General features: G+C 52.4%; 8 protein-coding genes across 8 annotated transcripts; 3 read left to right on the top strand and 5 right to left on the bottom strand.

The window, feature by feature from the left end:
• Positions 1-1,527: 1,527 nt before the first annotated feature.
• LRP88_14226 (uncharacterized protein) lies at positions 1,528-1,985 on the bottom strand (the record flags this gene model as incomplete). The annotated part of the gene is made up of 2 exons (XM_083250576.1): positions 1,528-1,540; positions 1,588-1,985. The coding sequence occupies 2 exons, from the start codon at positions 1,983-1,985 to the stop codon at positions 1,528-1,530; spliced, it is 411 nt and encodes a 136-aa protein (XP_083093641.1).
• Positions 1,986-2,689: 704 nt separating this feature from the next.
• On the top strand, positions 2,690-4,339 carry LRP88_14225 (uncharacterized protein; the record flags this gene model as incomplete). The annotated part of the gene is made up of 1 exon (XM_083250575.1): positions 2,690-4,339. The coding sequence occupies one exon, from the start codon at positions 2,690-2,692 to the stop codon at positions 4,337-4,339; it is 1,650 nt and encodes a 549-aa protein (XP_083093640.1).
• A 611-nt stretch (positions 4,340-4,950) lies between these two features.
• LRP88_14224 (alpha/beta fold hydrolase) lies at positions 4,951-6,128 on the top strand (the record flags this gene model as incomplete). Its single annotated transcript, XM_083250574.1, has 2 exons — positions 4,951-5,281; positions 5,365-6,128. The coding sequence occupies 2 exons, from the start codon at positions 4,951-4,953 to the stop codon at positions 6,126-6,128; spliced, it is 1,095 nt and encodes a 364-aa protein (XP_083093639.1).
• A 1,163-nt stretch (positions 6,129-7,291) lies between these two features.
• LRP88_14223 (amino acid/polyamine transporter I) lies at positions 7,292-9,092 on the bottom strand (the record flags this gene model as incomplete). Its single annotated transcript, XM_083250573.1, has 2 exons — positions 7,292-8,528; positions 8,680-9,092. 2 exons carry the CDS (start codon positions 9,090-9,092, stop codon positions 7,292-7,294), a joined length of 1,650 nt encoding a protein of 549 aa, XP_083093638.1.
• Positions 9,093-10,875: 1,783 nt separating this feature from the next.
• LRP88_14222 (copper amine oxidase) lies at positions 10,876-13,033 on the top strand (the record flags this gene model as incomplete). Its single annotated transcript, XM_083250572.1, has 2 exons — positions 10,876-10,978; positions 11,028-13,033. 2 exons carry the CDS (start codon positions 10,876-10,878, stop codon positions 13,031-13,033), a joined length of 2,109 nt encoding a protein of 702 aa, XP_083093637.1.
• A 1,916-nt stretch (positions 13,034-14,949) lies between these two features.
• LRP88_14221 (chromate transporter) lies at positions 14,950-16,586 on the bottom strand (the record flags this gene model as incomplete). The annotated part of the gene is made up of 2 exons (XM_083250571.1): positions 14,950-16,125; positions 16,464-16,586. 2 exons carry the CDS (start codon positions 16,584-16,586, stop codon positions 14,950-14,952), a joined length of 1,299 nt encoding a protein of 432 aa, XP_083093636.1.
• A 557-nt stretch (positions 16,587-17,143) lies between these two features.
• Positions 17,144-18,922, bottom strand: LRP88_14220 (flavin-containing monooxygenase; the record flags this gene model as incomplete). Its single annotated transcript, XM_083250570.1, has 4 exons — positions 17,144-17,659; positions 17,720-18,273; positions 18,327-18,705; positions 18,758-18,922. The coding sequence occupies 4 exons, from the start codon at positions 18,920-18,922 to the stop codon at positions 17,144-17,146; spliced, it is 1,614 nt and encodes a 537-aa protein (XP_083093635.1).
• A 635-nt stretch (positions 18,923-19,557) lies between these two features.
• LRP88_14219 (uncharacterized protein) lies at positions 19,558-20,569 on the bottom strand (the record flags this gene model as incomplete). Its single annotated transcript, XM_083250569.1, has 2 exons — positions 19,558-20,465; positions 20,524-20,569. 2 exons carry the CDS (start codon positions 20,567-20,569, stop codon positions 19,558-19,560), a joined length of 954 nt encoding a protein of 317 aa, XP_083093634.1.
• Positions 20,570-20,889: the final 320 nt, after the last annotated feature.

Genomic DNA, 20,889 nt, shown 5'->3' with positions numbered 1-20,889 from the left:
GATCCTCGGCATACTGTGTGTCTGTATCGCCGAATCCTACGTCAGGTTCGTAAGAACCATCGATTTAAAGGCTCAAGCGGCTACAGAAAATAGAGAGTCTCTACTGGTCAGTCTTGGTAACTTCGAGGGCTCCCCTTCCTACCCGGATCAGTCCAAGGTTGGAACAAACCCAGCCGCCATCCTCGTCGAGGTGTCGCCCGATCAGTGGAAGAGTCTAATGCACAACGCGGTCAAGGCCGAGATATGTGGCGTTGAAGGCCATCGTGAAAAGTGCTTCATGCATTTCATCAGGCGGCTGGAGGAACGACAGACGGACTGGCATCGACGGCCTCTGGCTCCGGACTGTCCGCCGACTTATCAGTCAGCTTGTACCTCCGTGGATGAGGTGCCGCTTTGCCTGGCAATCATAAAGGCTGCAAGGAAGGTTCTTGCAGTGAAGGGCAGCGTTGCACATACCAGTGGCCCAGGGAGCAGGGTAATTCCCTCAAGGAAGGTATGTTCATCTATTATCTAGGGGTCGTGCGACCCATTAAGTGTACATCAAATCTAAACTATTTTGTTCCGTGCAAAAGAATTGGGCACATGCGCTCTAATACCATAACCCATCCCAACTCATGACCACTTCTTCTCCATCACCCTCAAAGGCGGTTGTACCTGCATCGCCGACAGGCCATGATGCAGCATTGGCGACGTTCGTAGATGAACACCGGCATAATATCGAGGCACTCTTCACATTCGCGGGGACCAGGCCGTCCTCTCCATCTCTCATGGGTGCATTCGTGATTCTCGATCAAGTTGAGCCTCTCTTGCTCCACGCGACGCTGTCGGTCAGCCTCGTTGATCTGGGCGGCGTCGTTGGCTCGATCCACAATCGCATTCGCTCGACAGTAAAGACGCTCCTCGTGCCATTGCGGGCAATTGCAAGTCTTCCAACACTTGCCGCAGACGTAGCAGAACTCGGCCTTGCACTTACAAGCTGTCACTACCGTCAGCGTAGGTTAGAGGAGGAATGCCCAAGATGGCAACTCACTGATGTGATTACACCCCTGCTCCAACTCAACAACCCTCTTGCAGACTTTGCACTGCTGCCAACCATTCTGAGTCGCAAGCTCCAGAACCTGCTGAAATACGGTGTCGCTTGGGCAGATGCCATGGTGAAATGGCCCTTTGCAATGGACGCAGGTTCTTTGACTGCATTTGGGACACCATGCTACATCCCTTGCGATGAATAACGGCGGCACGAACGTAGAACACGTCGGCTGGCTGCAGTATGTCCGGTTCGGTGTGTCATGCTCAAGCTGCTTTGCGCGAAACTCACCCACGAGGGCTGGGGAGAACCATGGGCCGGTCTCGATCGGAATGGGTTGGGTGCAGCATCGAGGAGGGAAGAGGGACTCGTCGTGAAGAGAAGAATGAACAAGGCCGACGAGGCACACCCTGCAGTACTCATGGGAGCATGGAGAGCGAGAGAGGGACGAAGCTGGGAAACTGTCGGTGCAGGCGATGCATTCTCTGGTCTCGAGTGGCTCACGGGAAGCGGCTGAGGAGGAAGATTCAGCATGATCCGGTTCGAAACGGTTCATCAACTTGAATCTTTCAATAGAAGCATCATCCAAGTGATCGGCGGGCCGTTTCCTCTCGTTCGCCTTGGTAGTGTCGGCTGCAGGTGTCGCTTGGGGGTTTCCGGATAGCCTCAAGGCAAAAGCGCGGTCGCTGGCAGCCTGTTCCTCTGCCGCCTTTGCCTCAGCAATGAGGAGAGCGTCCGATTTGACAGCCCTGGCGATGCTGATGCAGAAAGCCTGGTCAGAAAGGAACGCCGCCATCTCCTCGAGTTCTTGGCGGCACGCCTCGATAGCGACTTCAGAGTGGATGATCTCGTCTTCGCGGTGCTTGCCTTTCTTCGAGTGCTCGCACTCGTCGAGATCTTGGTACTGCAGCTGTATGGCCAGCATTAGCGACTCGCTATCGATACCGCAGCAGTCCATGGCGCTTGCGGCATCTAGGAGGAAGAATGATAATCGCGGGCTTCTAGATGAAGGTCAGCTCTCTTGGATTCCTGGCTGTTAGCGAGGTACCAGAAGCATTCACCTGGGCAGGGATGGAGGAAGTGAGCGGAGATGAAGCAGCAAGGGCTTGGTGGAGTGGGGTCAATTGGAGACAAAAGAAAACAAACCCAATCCGCGAGCTTCAGCCGCGGGGTCAGCTTCCATGTTTTTGTCAGCCTCAAGTGGCGGCTAAAAAATGCGGTTCGTTATCCCTGATTGGCGCAGCTCCTTGAGCGCCACAGTCACGCGCCACGATCAGACCCAAACTCCAAAGTACTGCACTAACATTTCACTCCGTCTGTAAGAACAGTCTTGGATAATCCCGTAACATCAGCCCCTTCCTGAGCCCAGCACAAATGATAGCCTTTATATCCTGACCAACGTATTGTTGCATACGCTCATAGAATTAAGCTCTGCCACCTTCTGCCTTGTTTCTGTGGATGCCAAGACCTTTGTCACAAAGGGGAAATATCCGAAGCAAGGGTTGTAACCAACTGTTGGATGATACAGGCAGGTGGTCATACCGACTGACTCATTTTACCAACAACTGCGCTGGGCACAAGTACAAATACAACACGAGAAGCAACACGAGAAGACAGTCGCCAGAGACTTCATCCAGCGCCCCTTGTACCAGTTCCATCATCATGGTACTCCTCAAGCTTCCCTGGGGAACACCCAGTTGCCAAGACACCATGGAAAGTTGGCATGGGGCCAGCGCGGAGAATTTACCTCACAAGGCCTTGGTCAGGCCACCAGCCCTCCCAGTCGAAATATGGCAGCAAATCATCCTCTACAGCATGGCAAATCTCTCAGTAAGAGACGCGTTTCGACTTCGTCTCGTGAGCCGCGACTTTTCTCTCATGGCCATGAAAGCCATCCATGAGTCGGGAATATTACGCCTATGCTGGCATCTGCCCGAGGGAAAGCGAAGAAACAAGTTCTGGGTCGACTATCTCACCGCCAGAGTTATGAACAAGGTCCTAACACTAAAGCCAAGTACCGAACATCTCTGGCTCAAGGCGATTGCTGAATGTATCTTGGAATGGAGGGAAATAGAAAGGGCTCGGGGAGACAGGCCGGACTGGAGCGTGAAGGGCGAAGACGAGTTGGAGAATCTGGTGCTCCAAATCTCCGAGTTTGCAGCGTTCCAGGGCGAATTCAGCGAGCCTCTGAACTTTTACCTTGGGCTGCGAACATGTGGTAAGCCTAGCGTTCCTGTGTTGGTGCTGGACGAGAGCTGCGGGCTGTTTCGAGATGCATTACTCGCAGTCGCAGTCTATCTGAATGAAATCACCTTTCTTCATGACAGACTCGACGCTGGCAGCAAAGTCACCTGCACACACCACCCTCCCCTCGAAAGGCACAAAGGCCATTACCGTCCGGCACCTTTCAACTGTCACCCAATCTACGAAATCTATAACACTGAGAGGTTCGGCCGCAAACCATCGGAAAGAGAAGACGCTCCCCGGTTCACGTTTGGATCCCCAATCTCGGTCGCCATGCGGCTCAGAAGAAACGAATGCCTTACCGCTCTGATAAAGAGCTTGGAGGACTTTCCTTCCGAGCTCCTACTCTGTAGGGCCGAGATGTTTCGCGAGGCTGACCGCATGTGCAACCTGGAGTATATGCATCTGGCGATAGAAGCCGATCCGCCTTTTACTGCATGTCCGGCTGTCAGGCCGCGGGACTATGGATTCTACGACGACACGCGGAAGGAGTACGCGGTCAAGATTTTCCGCGATTATTTCAACACTACCACCTTCCTCGAGGTTTTCGATATGCTCTATCCAATCATGACAGCGAATTGTCAGGCAGGCGAGGTTCCATATTGGGACTACTATGGGTCAGGGGATGACTTTGGACGCTGGGGAACAAAGAGGATGTACAGAGCAATCCGGGATGGATCCTTGCCCATCGTCAAGAGGCTGGTGCAGCTCAAGTTCAGTATCGGACCGCAGCCCATGGTAGAAGCTCTCGAGAGCGGCTACGACTGCATGGTCGAATACTTTCTCAGTCTAGGCGTGCGACTCGACGGGGCTTTGGCAGTTCCTGCAAGAACAGGAGACGTGCAGATGGCCCAGCTCCTCTTGGACAAAGGCGCTGGGAAGAACAGGGAGAGCGTGCGGAACGCGGTTGAGGAGGCTATGATACATGGCAACAAGGAAATGGTCATGTTTCTCATTAAAAAGGCGCCGGCAAAAGGGTTGTTTAACAAAAAGGCAAAGGCAAATCTGAAGCGTGTTCTGGGGTATAAGAACAAGCCAGAGATGTTGCCTTTGCTGAAGCTGCTGTAGTAGATGGAGGAGCACATGATACGCCCTCGGTGTTTTTGCAAGCTAATTGGTAGCAGAAGCGGGGCAGTGTAATTTTGGTTCAGAAAGACCGAGCTGTGGCGTTGTTGGGCTAACGCTTTACGTTGTTGAGGAGTGCAAATCGAGCATCAGTCCATCGTTTCTCTACTCTCGTGAATGAGCAAGATCAAGTAATACGCATATCTAAGGATGACGGGAAAGATGTAAGAAATTCTGCAAGAATCATAAAATTTATTTCTTTCCTCAAGAAAATTTTAGTATTATTTTGATCTTTCCTATGTATTTTCCTAGGAAAGTCGCAGCCTTTGAGAGGGGTTAGACGCGCTCTGTAGTTCCGGTGCTGACACGGTTATACGCACAAACCATCATCCTTCGACGCGTCACCGTACCGTGTCAACCAATCCATACCTTGCTCATGTGGGCCATGGGATTACCATGTGCTTACTGACACATCTGCGAGTTCCGAACCTCAAGCTGCCCTTAGCCGTAGTCAGAATAAATACCCTACAGCATCACCATCACTTGCCAAAACCACGCGCCAAGCCTAAGCAACATTTTTTCTTAGCATAGAGATATCTTTGAACTGGATCTTCATGGCACCGACAACTGAATCCCCGTCTGTTGACGGGTTTTTACAAGATCCACGCTTCCATCAGAGTTTCACGTTTCCCGTCAACCCCTCAGAAGGTGAAAATCAGACCACTCTTCAAGTCAAGTACGTCGACTTTGGATATCGCAACGAAGCCAAGCCTGAAGAGGAGAATGTTCTACTATTCTTTCCTCCACTCATGGGTTCCCGCCTGCTCCATATTACTAAAGATGATTTGGCGAAACGGTACAAGATCCGCTTCATAAGTCTGGACCGGCCGGGATTTGGCGGGACTGATGAGGTTGCGTTGGAGAAGCGCGCCAGCATAAGTCGAGGTAAGTACGTTCACCGAGCTGAAAGTTGCCATGCAGTTCTAGCTCGGATAATCGCCTCGATGTAAGTACTGACATTGCTGCAGAGATGATATTGGCACTACTCAAACATCTCGGGATCAAGCACGTTTCTGTCGCCTGTCACAGCGGAGGAACTGTCTACGCGTTCGACATGCTCCTGCATCATCCTGAGATTTTGCATCCGGATCGCCCATACTTTGCCATCGCCGCACCCTGGATTTTGCCTGCTCACTCTCACGTCCTCTCCATGACCTTGACTCAGGCCATACCAAACAGTGTGATGGCACACGCAGACAAGGTGATTGGTTTTGTCAACAGCACTCTGCTTCCCGTTGTTTCCACTTCGACCGGCTTCAGCCAGACTTTTGTCAACTTGACCAAAAGCAGTCAACCGGATGCAAGCGGTGATCCAGACGCCAAATTCGAGGAGTCACTAGCGCCGAAACAATTCAAGTTGATACACTCCGAGAACATCCGTGGCATGTCTCATGAGCCAATCTTGCTTATGCAGAACATCAAGGAGATTGACGGCTGGGGTGACTGGAAAGACTACGACGATTTGAAACCAAAACTGGTCGAGGCACTCAAGAGGACAACTACCAAACCCCTTACTATGGAGGTCTTTTTCGCCGAGAAGGATCACATGGTTGGAGATGCAGCTACTCAGGGCCCTGAGTGGTTTGAAAAGTGTTGGAACGCTGAGGAGGCGAAAGATGTTATATCATATTCTAGCACCGTCCTCTCGGGGGCGGATCATGAGACGGCCTGGAGCATCAGCCATGGGGTTCCGAAGCGTGTTTTCGAGAGGATTTCTGGTCAGAATGCTTAGACAAGTTTAGTCCTAAGTCCTTGGCGTGGTTTTATGAAGCCGGATCTGATCCTCTTTGTGGGTTGACAGAGCTCTTGTGAAGGGTCTACCTGGAGATTTCGCCACTAACCCCTGACTGAGAATATTGATTTTGAGGGCTTCCATCCCGGTTTCGATGCGTGGTTTTGCACTTGGTGCCTCTGGTAAATAGATGAGCTTATATGTTGGACTTTGACATTGTGGTGTTGATTTTGACAAGGACAGGCTGAGTTTCTAGCATGTTGCAACAAAAGCGTGAACACGGATCAACTCTTCGCCAAGGTAGACAAAGCCTGATTTCCTGCTGTGTCGCGTATTGGCTGCAGAGCGACCTTGGCGGGTTGCTCTGTCAGGTGGTTTATCGAATCATTTACCTTCAGCTGCGTTGGCAAATGCATAACCAGCCGAGGCGGCCTCGTCAGCATTATCAGCCTTGATGTACCTACAGGAATGAACAATCTCGTTACTGAGAAACGCTAGCCGATAATCGAAAGTGGCGACTGTGAACTCTTTCGGTCAACCAAACTAGTCATCTCTCAGAGCTTCGTTTACATCATGCGTGAACATGTAGCGACCCCTATCCTTTATCTTGCATCCCACCCGTGTTACCCGTGCGGGGAACTCGCCCTTTCCTTTCTTTTTTGCCCCCCAGGTTCTCGGGCGCAGAGATACGCTTTGACGATCGGGGCCTCGGCATGGTTACCCCGGGCCGGTGTGGGTACACCAGGGCCGCCCCCCCATCCCGGGCCGGACGAGCGCGCTACGATGTCGATTCCAGATCTGGCAGCTATTCTGCATGATTTTGAGATGCAGATCTCCCTTTGCTACGTAATAATGTTACAGATGCTAGGGACCGTTGGACCCTTGCTAGAGAGTTTAATGGAGATTGATAAAAGGGACGAACCCTTGTTCCCAACGGTGACATGCACAACACGGTCTAAGATGCAGTCACGATTCAACCATTCCCAAAGAGGCAACAAGATAGGCCAAAAAAGCACAGTGTGAGTAAAGAACGAGCTATTGTATTGTGAGAGATGAGACATCCATTGTAGACTAACATCCAACTGTCGCCCATCCAACAACACTAATTTACGTGAAGAATTACCAGTCTCTGTACATGAAAGGAAGGTAAACCCAAACCCCAGTCAGGAAACTCCAGTCTTGGCCTGCCGGTCCGTCTCCTTCTGCTCCTTGGTGCGGTCCACGTAGTTGGCTCGCTCGGCCTGCTGGGCGTAGATGACATTGCCCTGGGCCTCTTCCGTCTCCATGTATGTGATGCGTCCCTTGACGACCCAGAAGACGAGCGTCACGATCAGCATGATGCCGAAGACGGCGATGGCGTAGTTCATATCGGAGCCGGAAGGGTTCGGGTCGCTCGGGAAGAAGAAGAAGACGGTCGTGACGACGCAGTAGACGACTGAAATCCAGTTGATGACGGCGCCGAATCGTCCGAGAGAGAACTGTCCAGGAGGAAGCTTGTCTCGGCCGACGAGGAGAAGAGTCAGGATAGGCATGCCGTAGGACACAGTGAGGGCGATGGTGCTGACGCTGAGAATGGCCTCCAGCACAGTTGAAGCGAAGGTGTAGAGAATTCCAATCAAAGCCATGATGGCACCCTGAAGCCACAGAGCGCGGACAGGAACCTTCCAGGTCTCGTCAACCCGGGCAAAGTAGTTGCTCCAGGGAATACCACCATCACGAGCAAAACCCCAGGTCAGACGCGAGGCCGTGGTGACGATGCCGACTCCCTGTCCCATTCCGTTCATGATGAAGAGAGCCAGAAGAACAGCTCCTCCTTGAAGACCAACCGTCTCCTTGAGCAAGTCCATGAAAGGCAGACCGGTCGAAGGGTCCAGCACAACGTCCATGCCCTGGATGCAGAAAAGACAAACAACCATGAAGATGAAACCAGTGATGGCACCAATAACCACGGAGAGCCAGATGACGCGAGGAATATTGGTTCGAGGCGAGGGGATCTCTTCGACAAGGTGGATGGCGGCGTCAAAGGCAGTCAGACCATAGGCGGCCTGAACGAGACCGATGAACCAGGTGACACCATCGGGCCAGCCGGTCTGGTTGATCCAAGTGCCAAAGACAAAGTCGGCGGGTTTGAATTCGAGGTTATCTTTGGTTCCGACAGAGATGAGGAGCGCTAGGCTGATGATGAAGAAGAGTCCTCCGAAGGAGATACCGACAAAGTTGTTGAACATGGGAAGGACGATGTCTTTTCGGCAGGCCACGATGTTGAAGAGGGTCATGGACAAGGTGGTGCCGACGTAGACGAGGAAGAGAACCCAGCCAGTGCTCGCGCCAGACCAATCGGGCTTGAAGAGGACCTTCATACTCAACATGAACTCGGTCATGAAGGCAATTTGAGAGGCACTGGAGGAGTTATTAGTCAGGTTTCGGCAACGTGGGAAAGAAAAAAAACAGCGTGGTGTTGCGAATGTAGTGGCGACTCCAAAAGAAGCCATCACCACCACAACGAAGAGAACAGTTGTCTAGACATTGTAGAATGATAATAAAGCCTTACCTAAGGGTTATCCAGCCCGTCACATTAATCCAGGCGCAGAGGTAAGAGCAGAATCGTCCTCCGCGGGTTGGCCAGAGTCGCGAGATCCAATATGCCTGGCCCAGAGCTGTTGGCATGCTACTGCACATCTCACCAAGAGAGACAGCAACACACAGATTGCAGGCAAAGACAAGAACGAGACCCCAGAGGATAGCCACGGGGCCGCCGCTTGTCAGGCCGCTGGACAAGCCTTGGGCGAACGTGGACCAAGTACCCAAGACCGAAAAGGCCAGCGCAAGCATACTCCAGATGCTGAACTTGCGGGTGAGCGCCTGCTCATGGCCGAAACAAGCGAGGTCCTCGGCATCTGCGATGGCCTGGTTGCTCGTGTCCACGCGCTTGAGCGCAGAGTTTGTCTCGACGTCGGTGGTCATGGCCGCGTCTGACAATGACCTGGTCGAGATGGCAAGGGGAAATGACGTAGGGGGAAGGCGACGGGCAGCCTTGGAGGGGAATTGGAGGCAAAGGCTGTATGGGACTTTGAAGAAAGATGGGATTTGTGGCGTCTGGACACGAAATGGAGGGTGATGCGACGCGGTGTTTATAGACAAAATTCCTCAGGGTGCGTACGGACCAAGTCTTGTCAGGAGACTATCTTCGGGGGAAACGAGGTTTCGATTTGTCTGGCATCGTGTGACGGACGGACCGCAATAAGCAGTGATAGTACTGTACGGAGTACCTGGCAGTACGTACAACGGGCTGTGTAGCACACACTGAGAGGGCAAAAAAACCTGGACCAAGTGGGCGCACCTTGAGGTTAGGCTCTGTCTGGCAGGTTTTCCTGGTTTAGGCTGTTATCTCGACCCCAGTCCCCCGAGCCCTGACAGCTATCTAGCGGCGCAGATAAGGTCAAGGTACAGGCGAGTTCATGCCCCCGACCGTGCTGTCGGTACAGTAGAGAGGCTCTGTAAAATAGAGGTTCGAGACGCGCCCGTTTCTCCAAGATCTAGAAGTCTTGACATTCCTCGACGCCATCGCCAGGCCCCCCGAACCCCGGCTGCGGGGAACCCAAGCCGATGCCCCATGGGGAACTGTGATGAATCGCATCGGACACTGAGCTGAGGACGATTCCATTACGTGATGAGGTGAAGGGGGGGTGGTCTCGCCACACATTGAGGTCTCGTCTTTTCCCCACGGGGTATTCCCAGGTGAAGACCATCCCGGGCCGGTGTGTGCGCCTCTTGTAATTTGTTACAACGTAAAGTAACGGGCACAGAGCAAATGGAAACTCGTCATTGAGGGCCTCGTGTCCGCCCAGGCGACATCGGCGGAAGCGATCACCTGTCGGTTATCTCGGGGCTCCTTATCGACCAAAAAAATGCAAAACGTTGCCCGGAAGCGGTTAAGCGCGTGTCAAGGGTTCAAAACTGAGAATCAACTGCCGTATACGGTATGGTGATTTGTTGGTTGGACGATGGGGGGAGAGTGGCAAGGATGCGTGATTGGTTGCCGTGACAAAGAGATTCGAGCTTGGTCCTGTAAGAAGCTTTGCAGGGCGAGAGGAGAGTCTGGACAATTCGTGCTGGGAGAGAGAAAGTGCTTACTGGCTGTCACTGGTTGGAGATCCAGCCACCACAAGTGTCACTGAGACACAGGGCGATAAAGACAATCAGGAAACAAGTGGATCTCTTCACTTTCGAATTCTGCCATCCTTTGCCCTTCCTCGGATAGCGTTGAAAGAGGAGTTCTCGCGGCTGTAGGTTAACTGCCGGGGTGCGCGCGCGGCAGTCGGGAAGAACGAGGCTCCCAAACATGCAATTCAACTGCAGTTCTTGGAAGAGCTTCGTTTCGCGGCTCTCAGCGCCAATGGCGAGTCAGCGTTTTTGCTTCTGTTTAACGCTCTCTCCGCCCGTAAGCATCACCGGGTGGAGTCTCCCGTCCCTCGTGAGGCCGTCCGCTGCGGAGCGGTGTCACGGAGGACGCCACCGGTAGAGTCCGACGGTTTGTCTTTGCTTCGTCTATAAGAAGCCATCGTCCTCGACTCGATAAGACATCTCTTGAGCCTCAAAGCAAGCAAGTCAAGCAAAGCACGTTCAAACAACTCTACAACACCAAACAACAAAGCGTCTCCAGGCATCGCCCCTTGGACACCACCTTACTACAACACCTTTATCAACCACCGTATGGCACAGTCGCTCAGCCCCGACAACCCCCACCATGATTGCAGACACCTCTTCTATTGCCGGCTACACCATCTTTCGGGAAGAGCCCAACGACGCCGCTCCCGATCTGTCCAATTCTCAGAATTCGCATCCTCTCGGTGAGTTTGACTCTGTCAATTGACTGATGTTTTTACTTACAATTGTCAGATCCGCTATCGATTGAAGAGATTCGCGCTGCGGCAAAGATCATCCGTGACTATGCCAGCCCCAAGTCTCTCAAGTTCAACTGCCTCACCCTCCGTGAGCCCAAGAAGGCTGAATATGCCGCCTTTCGCGCCCGAACTGGCCCGCGACCTGCCCGTCGCGCTTTCGCCATTGTGATCGAGAAGGGTACCAGCAAGGTCTCCGAGGTTGTCGCCAACATTGCCGAGTCCAAGGTCGAGGAGTGGAATGCCGTCTCAGAGGTCGGTCCCACCCTGACTCTCGAGGATCTCGACGTTTGCGAGCGTGTCGCTCGTGCCGACCCTCGTGTCATCAAGGCCTGCAAGGACATTGGCATCGACGACATGTCCAAGGTCTTCCTCGATGCTTGGGCCATTGGCGTCGACAACCGATGGGGCTTTGAGCGTCGTCTGCAGCAGGGTCTCGCTTACTACCGAGCCTCTCCCAACGACAACCAGTACGCTCACCCCCTCGACTTCTCCGTCGTCGTCGACACCGAGAAGGAAGAGGTCCTTACCGTCGACGTCCGCTACGTCAACGGAGAGCGCACCAAGGTGCCTCTCACCTCTCACAACTACATGCCCGAGTTCATCGGCGACAACTACATCGACGGCACTCTCAAGCCCATCAACATCACCCAGCCCCAGGGCGTGTCCTTCCGCATGCGCGGCAACGAGATCTCGTGGGCCGGGTACAAGATGCACATTGGCTTCAACTACCGCGAGGGCATTGTCCTCTCCGACGTCCGCATGGAGGATCAGCACGAGCAGCGAGAGCGCACCCTGTTCAACCGCATCAGTGTCGTCGAGATGGTGGTTCCCTATGGTAACCCCGAGCCTCCTCACCACAAGAAGCATGCTTTCGATGTTGGTGAGTACGGTACTGGTCTGATGACCAACTCTCTCAAGCTGGGATGTGATTGCAAGGGTGCTATCCACTATCTTGACGCTGTCATGGCTACCGGTGAGGGTGATCCCGCCGTCATCAAGAATGCCATCTGCATTCACGAGGAGGACAACGGTCTCCTGTACAAGCACACCGACTACCGCGATGGAACCGTCATCTCTGCCCGCGACCGCAAGCTCATCATCTCGCAAATCATCACCGCCGCCAACTACGAGTACGGCTTCTACCACACCTTCACCCTCGACGGCACCTACAAGCTCGAGATCAAGCTGACGGGCATGCTCAACACCTACTGCATGCACCCCACCGAGGTTGCCGCCCCCTACGGCACCGAGGTCGCTCCCACCATCAACGCCCACAACCATCAGCACATCTTCTCCCTCCGAGTCGACCCCGAGGTTGACGGCCCCAACAACTCGATCGTCCAGAACGATGCCATGCCCTCCGAGGCGCCTGTCGGATCCCCCGAGAACCCCTACGGAAACGGCTTCTACTGCAAGAACACGCCCCTCCGAACTTCCAAGGAGGCTGCTGTCAACTACTGCCACGAGACCAGCCGTTCTTGGGCCATTACCAACCCCAACAGCATCAACCCCTCGGCCAAGAAGCCCGTGGCCTACAAGATCCTCAACAACAACTGCCCCGGTCTGCTAGCCAAGCCCGGCAGTGTCGTCCACTCTCGCGCCGCCTTTGCCCGCAAGAGTCTCTGGGTCGTTCCCTACAAGGATTACGAGCTGTTCCCCGCCGGCGACTATGTGTGCCAGTCTACCGGCGAGGAGAACCACCCTCACAACAGGACCATCCTCGACTGGGTTGCCCGCGACGAGTCGATCGAAAACACCGACATTGTCTGCTACATCCAGTTCGGCCTCACCCACTTCCCCCGAACCGAGGACTTCCCCATCATGCCTGCCGAGCCCGTGAGCGTCATGCTCCGCGCCGCCAACTTCTACCAGAAGAACCCGGGCCTGTGGGTTCCCCCCTCTGCCCTCTGCGTCGACGCCGCGTCCAAGGATGCCTTTGGCTCCAAGGAGGAGGCTGCTCCCTCCTCTTGCTGCGCCACCAAGACGATCCCCCGACTGTAAAATGCGGCGGTGATTAAGTCTTTGACCGCAATGTAAAATGTCAAGATTTTGAATGGATACAATTGGCGTCTAAATTGACAGTTTCTGTTTCTCTTTACGCATTAGTTAGTTAGCAAAAATGAATACCACAAGAATGGCGATTTCTTGAATACCTGCTTCTGTTCCGTGATTGGTGATGATACCTGTTCCTATCGAGTACTATCAAGTATTCTGTACAACTAACTCTAGCTCTGTAGGCTAAGGTCCGTCTCCATCAGTAATCTTCCTCCTCCATAGGAAGCTCGCCAGACCCATGGAGGATCTCGTTCACAACTATCTTCGGTATCCACATGTCAGATACGCGCTCTTCCAGACTTTCCCTACTCCAACGAGCATAGACACCATCAACACGTCCCTTTCTGGCATTTGGAAACTGTGCATACAACCCCTTCAGGTTCCGTATCCTTCTTGGATCCCAAAACACAAAAGCCCTTTCTCGAAGCCGCCAGTTGTCAAACGTCGGGTACCAGCCCGAGTAAATGTGTTGCTCTCTGGCTTTGAACCAGAACCAGCCCAAGTTCGGCCGATCCACTCCAATGTTGTTGAACTTGTCTGGTGTCTTGATTTCGGAATCGGTACTTGGTGCTGCGTCTAAGGTGTCGGGTAGAAACAGACCACGCCTTGCTCTTCTTTGAACTATCAAGTACCTCCTGTCGTTATCAGACTTGACAAGGTGATGCACAAAGCCAAGGCCGAGTGCTGCGAGAGAAATGATGCGTTCAGGCGCAAAATATTTTCCCCTCTCTGAGAACAGCTCCAAACCCTCCCTGTCGAGGCTATCACAACAGATCAAGTAGCCTCCATCTGGTATGTCTGTACTCCTAAGTTCTTTCGGGGGGGCCTCGCCGGGTGGCATAAGGTGCGTTGCAGGGTTGGTTAATAAAGCCTGATAGAGGCTGTCTTCCACAGCATCGACAACTCCTTCGACAACAAAGACAAGATAGCAGAGAGCGCAGCTGATCTCCTCCACCTCCCATGGTTCTAGACGGGAAATAAATTCGTCGAACTGAATTTGCTTCGAGTTGCCGGGTTCAGGTTCATCGGGGTACGCTCTATCGTAGAAGGCGCGACAGAAGAGTTCGAGCCGTAGGAACCCACGATAGAACCTGGTCCGTTCTCTAATGGAAGGATAGAAGTCGGCGCTGCAGCTTGGGACATATCCTAGGATGTATAGCGAGTGTTGAAAGTAATCGTCTGTGTATTGATTGACGCGGTGATATAAACGGCATAGAGCAACCAGAGATGCTTTGTCCTCGGGAAGGTCCAAAGTGTCGCCATCAAAGTATCGATCTAGTGCAGAAGTGATTTGTGTGTTGCTCGGCCGTGGTATTCTATGAGCAGCAGGGAGTGATAGCGCAGCGACGGCGTGGTGAATGTTTTCAATTGTAAAGGCGTTTCTCAAGACGCATGATATGACATGTTCCTGAGAGCCCTCAAAGAGGCGGTAACAAGGCGGAGATGCGGAGATGAATGAATGTAGGTCTTTAGGAGTGTCTATTTGACATAGTATAAGCAGAAGAAGCTCTGGGGCGAGATCGTTGAGGGCCATGATTGTTGGTGGTTGTTGGTGAAAGGTGACAACGACATCAGCTCAAGTGGGATCCAAGTAACATCTCACCCCGCAACTCACGTGCATCTCGCCAAGCAGGATCTAAGCCCCTGCAAGTCTGTTGGTTGGCTGGCTGACTTTTGCCTGTCCCAAACATGTCTGCATTGGGTTACTTGGTGATGGATTCCAACCCTCAATCATTCTGATTTAGATCAAAAAATCGCTTGTGTTCCAGTTGAGATATAATTTCGCATTAACCAGCTGCTGCAATGAACAGCTAAACGCTTTCCCCAAGCAGGAACTACATCGCATATTGGCGAGAAGATGGTCAACCAGATACAACACCATACCAAATAAGACCCATGATAGCTCCTGTGATAATGGCCACTGGCGGACTCACTCGAAACCAATAGCCGCCCACATAACTCGTAGCTGTCACAACAACCCACCAAGGCTCCACAGCTAAACTGGTGCCCTGCTGAAACCCTTGATCGATGTATCCGATCTGCCAAAGACGGTATACTGCTGTGTAGATAAGGCCAACGGCAGCGGCGTTGACTCCTCTCAGCGACGACTTGACCCATCTCCATCCGCGTATCGCGCCCCAAACGCCCATTGTTCCATGAACCGTAATCAATCCAGGGACGAACATACCCAGAAACCCGAGGACAGCACCGGCAGCAGAGTTGAAACCCCCGTTGATAGCGGTGAGACTCCCGAGATATACCGCAAAGTTGAAATTGGGCCCTGGAAAGGCTTGGATGAGGGCGAGACCGATGAGAAAGTCTCGAGGGCTGACCCAATTCTCGGCGACGATGTATTCTCGAAGGAGAGGAATCACCACTGGTCCTCCTCCGAAAATGATAGTACCTGCCAGGTACATGTTGGCGAAGAGGCTGTATAAGAGTGGCTTATTAGGCAACGTCCCACGGAGGACCATGACCACGACGAAAGAGATTAAAAAGAGGACGATAAGAGATAGTCCAAACTTCCAGCCGATGTTGAGACGTCTCTCTTGAGGTACGACTCGAGGCTCGTCTTCAGTTGTCGAGGCGTCCTGCTCGGTAACCGGAAGAGTTTCGCGTCCATGACTTGGCTGATCAGCACTTCTCGCGGCAGCTTCCTGCTGAATCTGCATCTCAACAGCGTCCTCTGATGAATGCCTGGCCTCCCTCTTGAACATTGTAACGATAGCTTTGACAGGCCTGTGGAGCCAGCGGAAGTCGTGGGCAACAGTCGCCAAGCCCGCCAGGAACATGAGCAAAGGGAAATACCAGAGCGCATTATACACGAGTCCGGCTGCGGCGCCTAGAAAAACTAGGATCCGCGTCATGACATCAGTGGCGGCCTTTTCTGATAGCTGAACCGCCGCGAGAACGATGATACCGACAGTAGCAGCATTCAGACCGGACAAGAGGGCATAGACAGCTCGTGGGAGGGAGTCGCCGATATTAGAGACTCCGATGGAGAGTCCGTACATGCCAAGAGCGCCGGGAAGACTGCCCTGTTAGCTTCGCTGCGGCGTGGACTGAACACGACGTACCTCCAAATCAGAAAGCCTAGAAGTGCTGGGAGAAAGCCGTCATGGATTAGGTTGATGCAGTAGTGCATCTTCGTGCTGCCAGGCCCAGAGAAAGCTTGGCAGACGCTGAAGAGCTCTTGATACTGTGGAGGTTAGCAGAAAACCGTCAAGTGAATGGGGGCCATTCTCACCATCTGTTGGTCGATCCATGATAACTTGGTGACGAATTTATCGTTGAACTATCATCAAACACTGTTAGTAAAGGTACTGTTTCTACTAAGATGTCCGGCTGCTCAGTCCGAGAATGATAGGCTACTCACGATCTTGAAGTGAACGGGGGGTCCTCCAAAGGAAGTGAAGCCCAGATACCAGTTTTCACGGACCGTATTCCAGAACCGGCCTCCTAGGTTAGCGGTGTTCAACCGCGCCGACCGAATTGCCATTTTTACTGCTGCGATGCCAATAGATATACCGAAAGTTCACGGTGTGGGCTAGAAGGCCGCAAACGTAGCAGCAGGGAGTCTTCCTAATGCTTCGTGGTCAGACAGAAGATGCCAGCATAGAGGAGTGCCTCTATGGGAAACAGAAACTCTTTCGGCTGTTGTTGTAGATGAAAAGTTATTCCAAGGTAAGGCAGAGCTCGGGGTGATTGAGGCTTGCCCAACAGGCGATGGACCAATCACCATGCTACCATGACAGGTCCCCAGCATGCTTGGCAAGTTGGCGTCTTGATGAAACGTGGGCTCTACGTTGCACTTCATTGGTGATTTAAGGCCAATTCATGGCTCTAATTTAAAGAAGTAGTTGAGGCTTCTGGGAAAGGCCCTCTTTCATTTCGTTAACTTGTATTGTTAATAGACACTAATGCTAGTGAGTAGCATCTTCTAGCTTTGTAACTTATCAAGCATCATCACGAAGAGCCAAATCGGACTCAGTTGACGAAGATGAATAGTAATCTGAAAAAGATCTCGCCCTAATTGTCTTGATACACAGACCTGAGCTAGTCATACCGTTTCAGAACCTCGAGATAAATAGATCCAACGCCAACAGCAAGAGTAGCAGCAGCAATCATCAGTAGTCCGCGGCCTGATGTCTTTGTTTCCGCCTCATGAGGCTTTTGAACGAGCTTCCGGTATTCAAAGTCGCCTGATGGCACAAAAAGGCTCCTCCACCAAAACTTGTACTGCCAATCCGGAAACATGATAGTGTTCCTGCTGGATTTTGTCTCGATGAACCAGGATGTGCATCCCGTGGCCCAAACCAACTTCTTTGCCTTCTCTTGGACCTCGTCAATGTCCCTCTTCTCAGCGTCTGCTGTGACTTCGACAGTGTCGGCTTGGTTCTTTAGGATGGGTCGAATGGCTCTTAGAGTAAAGTTGATCTGACACTCAGAGGTGTAAATGACGGAGAGGTGCCCGCTCAGGGTGTTGGGGCCCATCATGATGAAAAAGTTGGGAAAGTTGGATAAGCAGGTTCCAAAGTAAGACGAAGCTGCACCCTCGCTGACCTGATCCCACTATAAACGTGTTAGCCTTATCTTTGACTGCTTGTTGAAAGTACTTGCGTGTTCATTAACAGTAAGACCGTCCTTCCCGAATATCTTCATAGGGAACAAGGGCGTTTGGGTCTCGAATCCATGGGCGAGGATGATAGCATCTGCGTTGACTAGTCGCCCTGATTTTGTGCGCACTCCTGCTGTTTCGATGGCTTCTATCGGGTCATCATAGACCAAGTCGACATTATCGCGATGCAGGCAGACAAGATAATCCGTGTCGTTTACTCTTCGCTTGCATCCAACCTCGGTCTTGGGGACCAGAAACTCGTGGTACTTGGCTGGAGCTGTTTTTCGTATGTAGTCAGTAGTCTCCTTCACCCACTGACTTCGCATGCCGAGTCCTTCAACGACTTTGAAGCCATGAAAGTTTCGCTCGTTCTGCCAGTAAAGTCTTGCTCGGTGGATGCGCATCGCAAAGGGAACCCATCTCATAACGAACTTGAACAAGGCTGAATGTTTCGGGTTTGGACGTTCTGCAACCCAGTGTGACTGTCTAGCGAATTGCGTCGCCTTTTTGACAGCTCCATCCCCAGCAGTCATTACTGGAAGGGCTTGGGTTGCGCTGCAGCCGTTTCCTAGCAAATTATGAGTTCTCGAGCTGCTTCAAATGTGAGATGGGTAATCTTACCGATCATGACCACCTCTTTTCCCTTCCAGTCAAACGAGTGGTCCCACTGAGCGGTATGAAAGATGCGGCCGGTAAAGTATGATGCACCGGGAATGGTGCATGGCTTAGGGATAGACAGGGCTCCCACCGCCGAAACGAGGACTTTAGAGCGCCGGGTGGTGCGTTTGCCGGTCTTTGCGTCCAGACATATAACATCCCATGTTCCAGAGCTCTCCTCCCAACGAGCAGACTGGACAGTTGAGTTGAACCGAACGTGCTTCTCAATTTCATATTGAGCAGCGACACCCTTAAAGTACGAATGAATCTCGGGCTGCATCGCATAGGCCTGGGACCAGTCGGGGTTGAGAGCAAAAGAGTATGAGAAGAAGTGAGAAGGGACCTTGTTGTCAACCATTAGCACGCTTGATGTCTTGCTGTGTTGTTGTACTCACATCGCATCCGCAGCCTGGGTAGGAATTAACCCTCCATGTGCCACCAATCTCGGCATCCTTTTCGATAATTTCAAAGTTTCGAGTTCCGTATTGACGGATTAGCTGGACGGCGAGTCCAATGCCGGACATGCCAGCGCCAATGATGAGAACGTCGGGTTGATCCATGGTGATGGTGATGTTGGCGGCAGACTTGGGAAGAAATCTCACTGGGATTATGGATTGAGCGTCTGACAGCAATACGCGACTATTCATTCTTTATACTACTATTACAAAGTATCTTCCTTCTCTCTGATCTAGCTTGACGCCCATCTTGACCGAAAATCATATTCGACGTCTTGCGTCAACGACTCACCCAATCCCCAAAATGGCAGTCAAGCCGAGGGCTGGACCTCAAACGCCAATTCCAGGGGCCAACAAGCCGAAGCGAGGACTCGGTACAATGTACCACGAAGCCAATTGCGTAAAGCCGCAACTAATTGGCGCGGTTGAGGCCCCCCATAGCGCGTGGGGCATACAGCTGCAACTCGGTGTAATGATGTTCAGGTGGCGTCCACTTTGCAGAGGGGAAACGATGCCGAGGTGGTCATTTGACTCTTTGGGATTGCCCATGTTGGTAACCCGCGTATGCAGATGCAGTTATAACACAGCTTGTGACAGATATCACAATAACTTTGGCAAATAAGAGTCTTGCTTGGCAGCCAAAAATGCGAGTTTCTCAATGTGTTCACACCAAACGCAACCCAGCATAGGAATGATAAATCCGATGAAGATCTCTGCACGACCGGCAGTCCATTTCTAGCCTACAGCTTAGAACCCCAAATCTCCTTGTTCCCAAGCCAACTCCAAACACTTGCATCACCCTGCTCGGCGTTACTCGTAGTGAATCCCTTGCTCGGATCCTTCAGATCCGGACCAGGATCGTTGTAAACTCCCACCTGGCGCGTATTGTCCTTTCCAACCTCGAGAATCGTGCCTCCGACGTGCTCAGGACTCTCGACGCAGCTAAACATGGCTTCCGCCACCTCTTGAGGCGTAACCCATCCATCCCGTGTCTCATCCACAAACTCGAGCTTCTCGGGGTGCTCTGTCCAGAGAGGTGTGCGCACGACGCCCGGTGCGACGGCGGTGACACGGATACCGGTTGTTTCGAGGTTTGCGAGGCACCGCACGAGGCCCGTGATTCCAAACTTGGAGACGCCGTAGATGGGGGCTCGGAACACGGGGATTTGGCCTGCTATCGACGAGATGTGAATTACCCGCTTTGGGTTTCCGGTTGAGGCTGTAGCAGGGGTAGGGAATTTGGAGTTGGAGGGAGTGCGAGGGTGCAGCCAGTGGGCTATGGCCAACTGAGTGGCTCGAATAGGGTGTGTGAGGTTAATGTCAAGAAGAGCATAGTGGCCGCTGTCAATGCCGTCTTTGCTTTCGGGTGATCCTGGAGGATGCCAAAAGTTGGACCAGTTTGGTTCGTAGACGCCAGCTCCGGGACAGACAATGTCAAAATCACCAAACTCTCGCAGTGCAACTTCAAACATGCGTGTCAAAGCCGGCCAGGACGTCACATCTGTTTCCACAAAAACAGCTCTCGGAGATGAAGCCTTGTCTTCATATTTGGCCAACAGAGCTTTTGCTTCTGGTCTCAGGGAGAGATCTGCCAAGACGACATTGCAGTTTCGAGAGAGTAGTATCTCGGCAAACGCGAGGTTGATACCTTAAAGTGTTAGTGATAGGGGGTTGAGGTACTTGGCGTGACTTACCTGAGCCGGCACCTGTGATGATGGCGGTCTTGCCAGAGACGGAAAAGGGCGTCGCCATGTTCAAGAGTGGCAATATCGAAATATTAGGCTTGCAGATTCACCTACTACTTACAAGAATTAAAAATATTGAGCTCTTATAATGGTTGAAGACTGGAGAATAGACTCTGGGCATCCGGTCTAGCTTATCGCCGCCGAGTATCGACCCCGCACTCGCCTTGATTTCTCCCGATGTTGGGTCCTCGGCTTGTTAACCCTTTGCAGACGGCATCACTCGGCTTCATTACCTCATCTCTATGAGTCAACTTGAGCCTCTAAACCGAGAAAATTCTTTATTCACATTGTTTAGACATTAATGCTCTATCTTTGAGACGCAGAATG

The sequence above is a fragment of the Fusarium phalaenopsidis genome (assembly GCF_050370095.1).
Source record: "Fusarium phalaenopsidis strain FUZ10S chromosome Unknown contig_32334, whole genome shotgun sequence".
In the NCBI taxonomy this organism is placed as follows: domain Eukaryota; kingdom Fungi; phylum Ascomycota; class Sordariomycetes; order Hypocreales; family Nectriaceae; genus Fusarium; species Fusarium phalaenopsidis.
The sequence above is the reverse complement of the archived record's forward strand: the minus strand, read 5'-3'. Positions and strand labels throughout refer to the sequence as shown.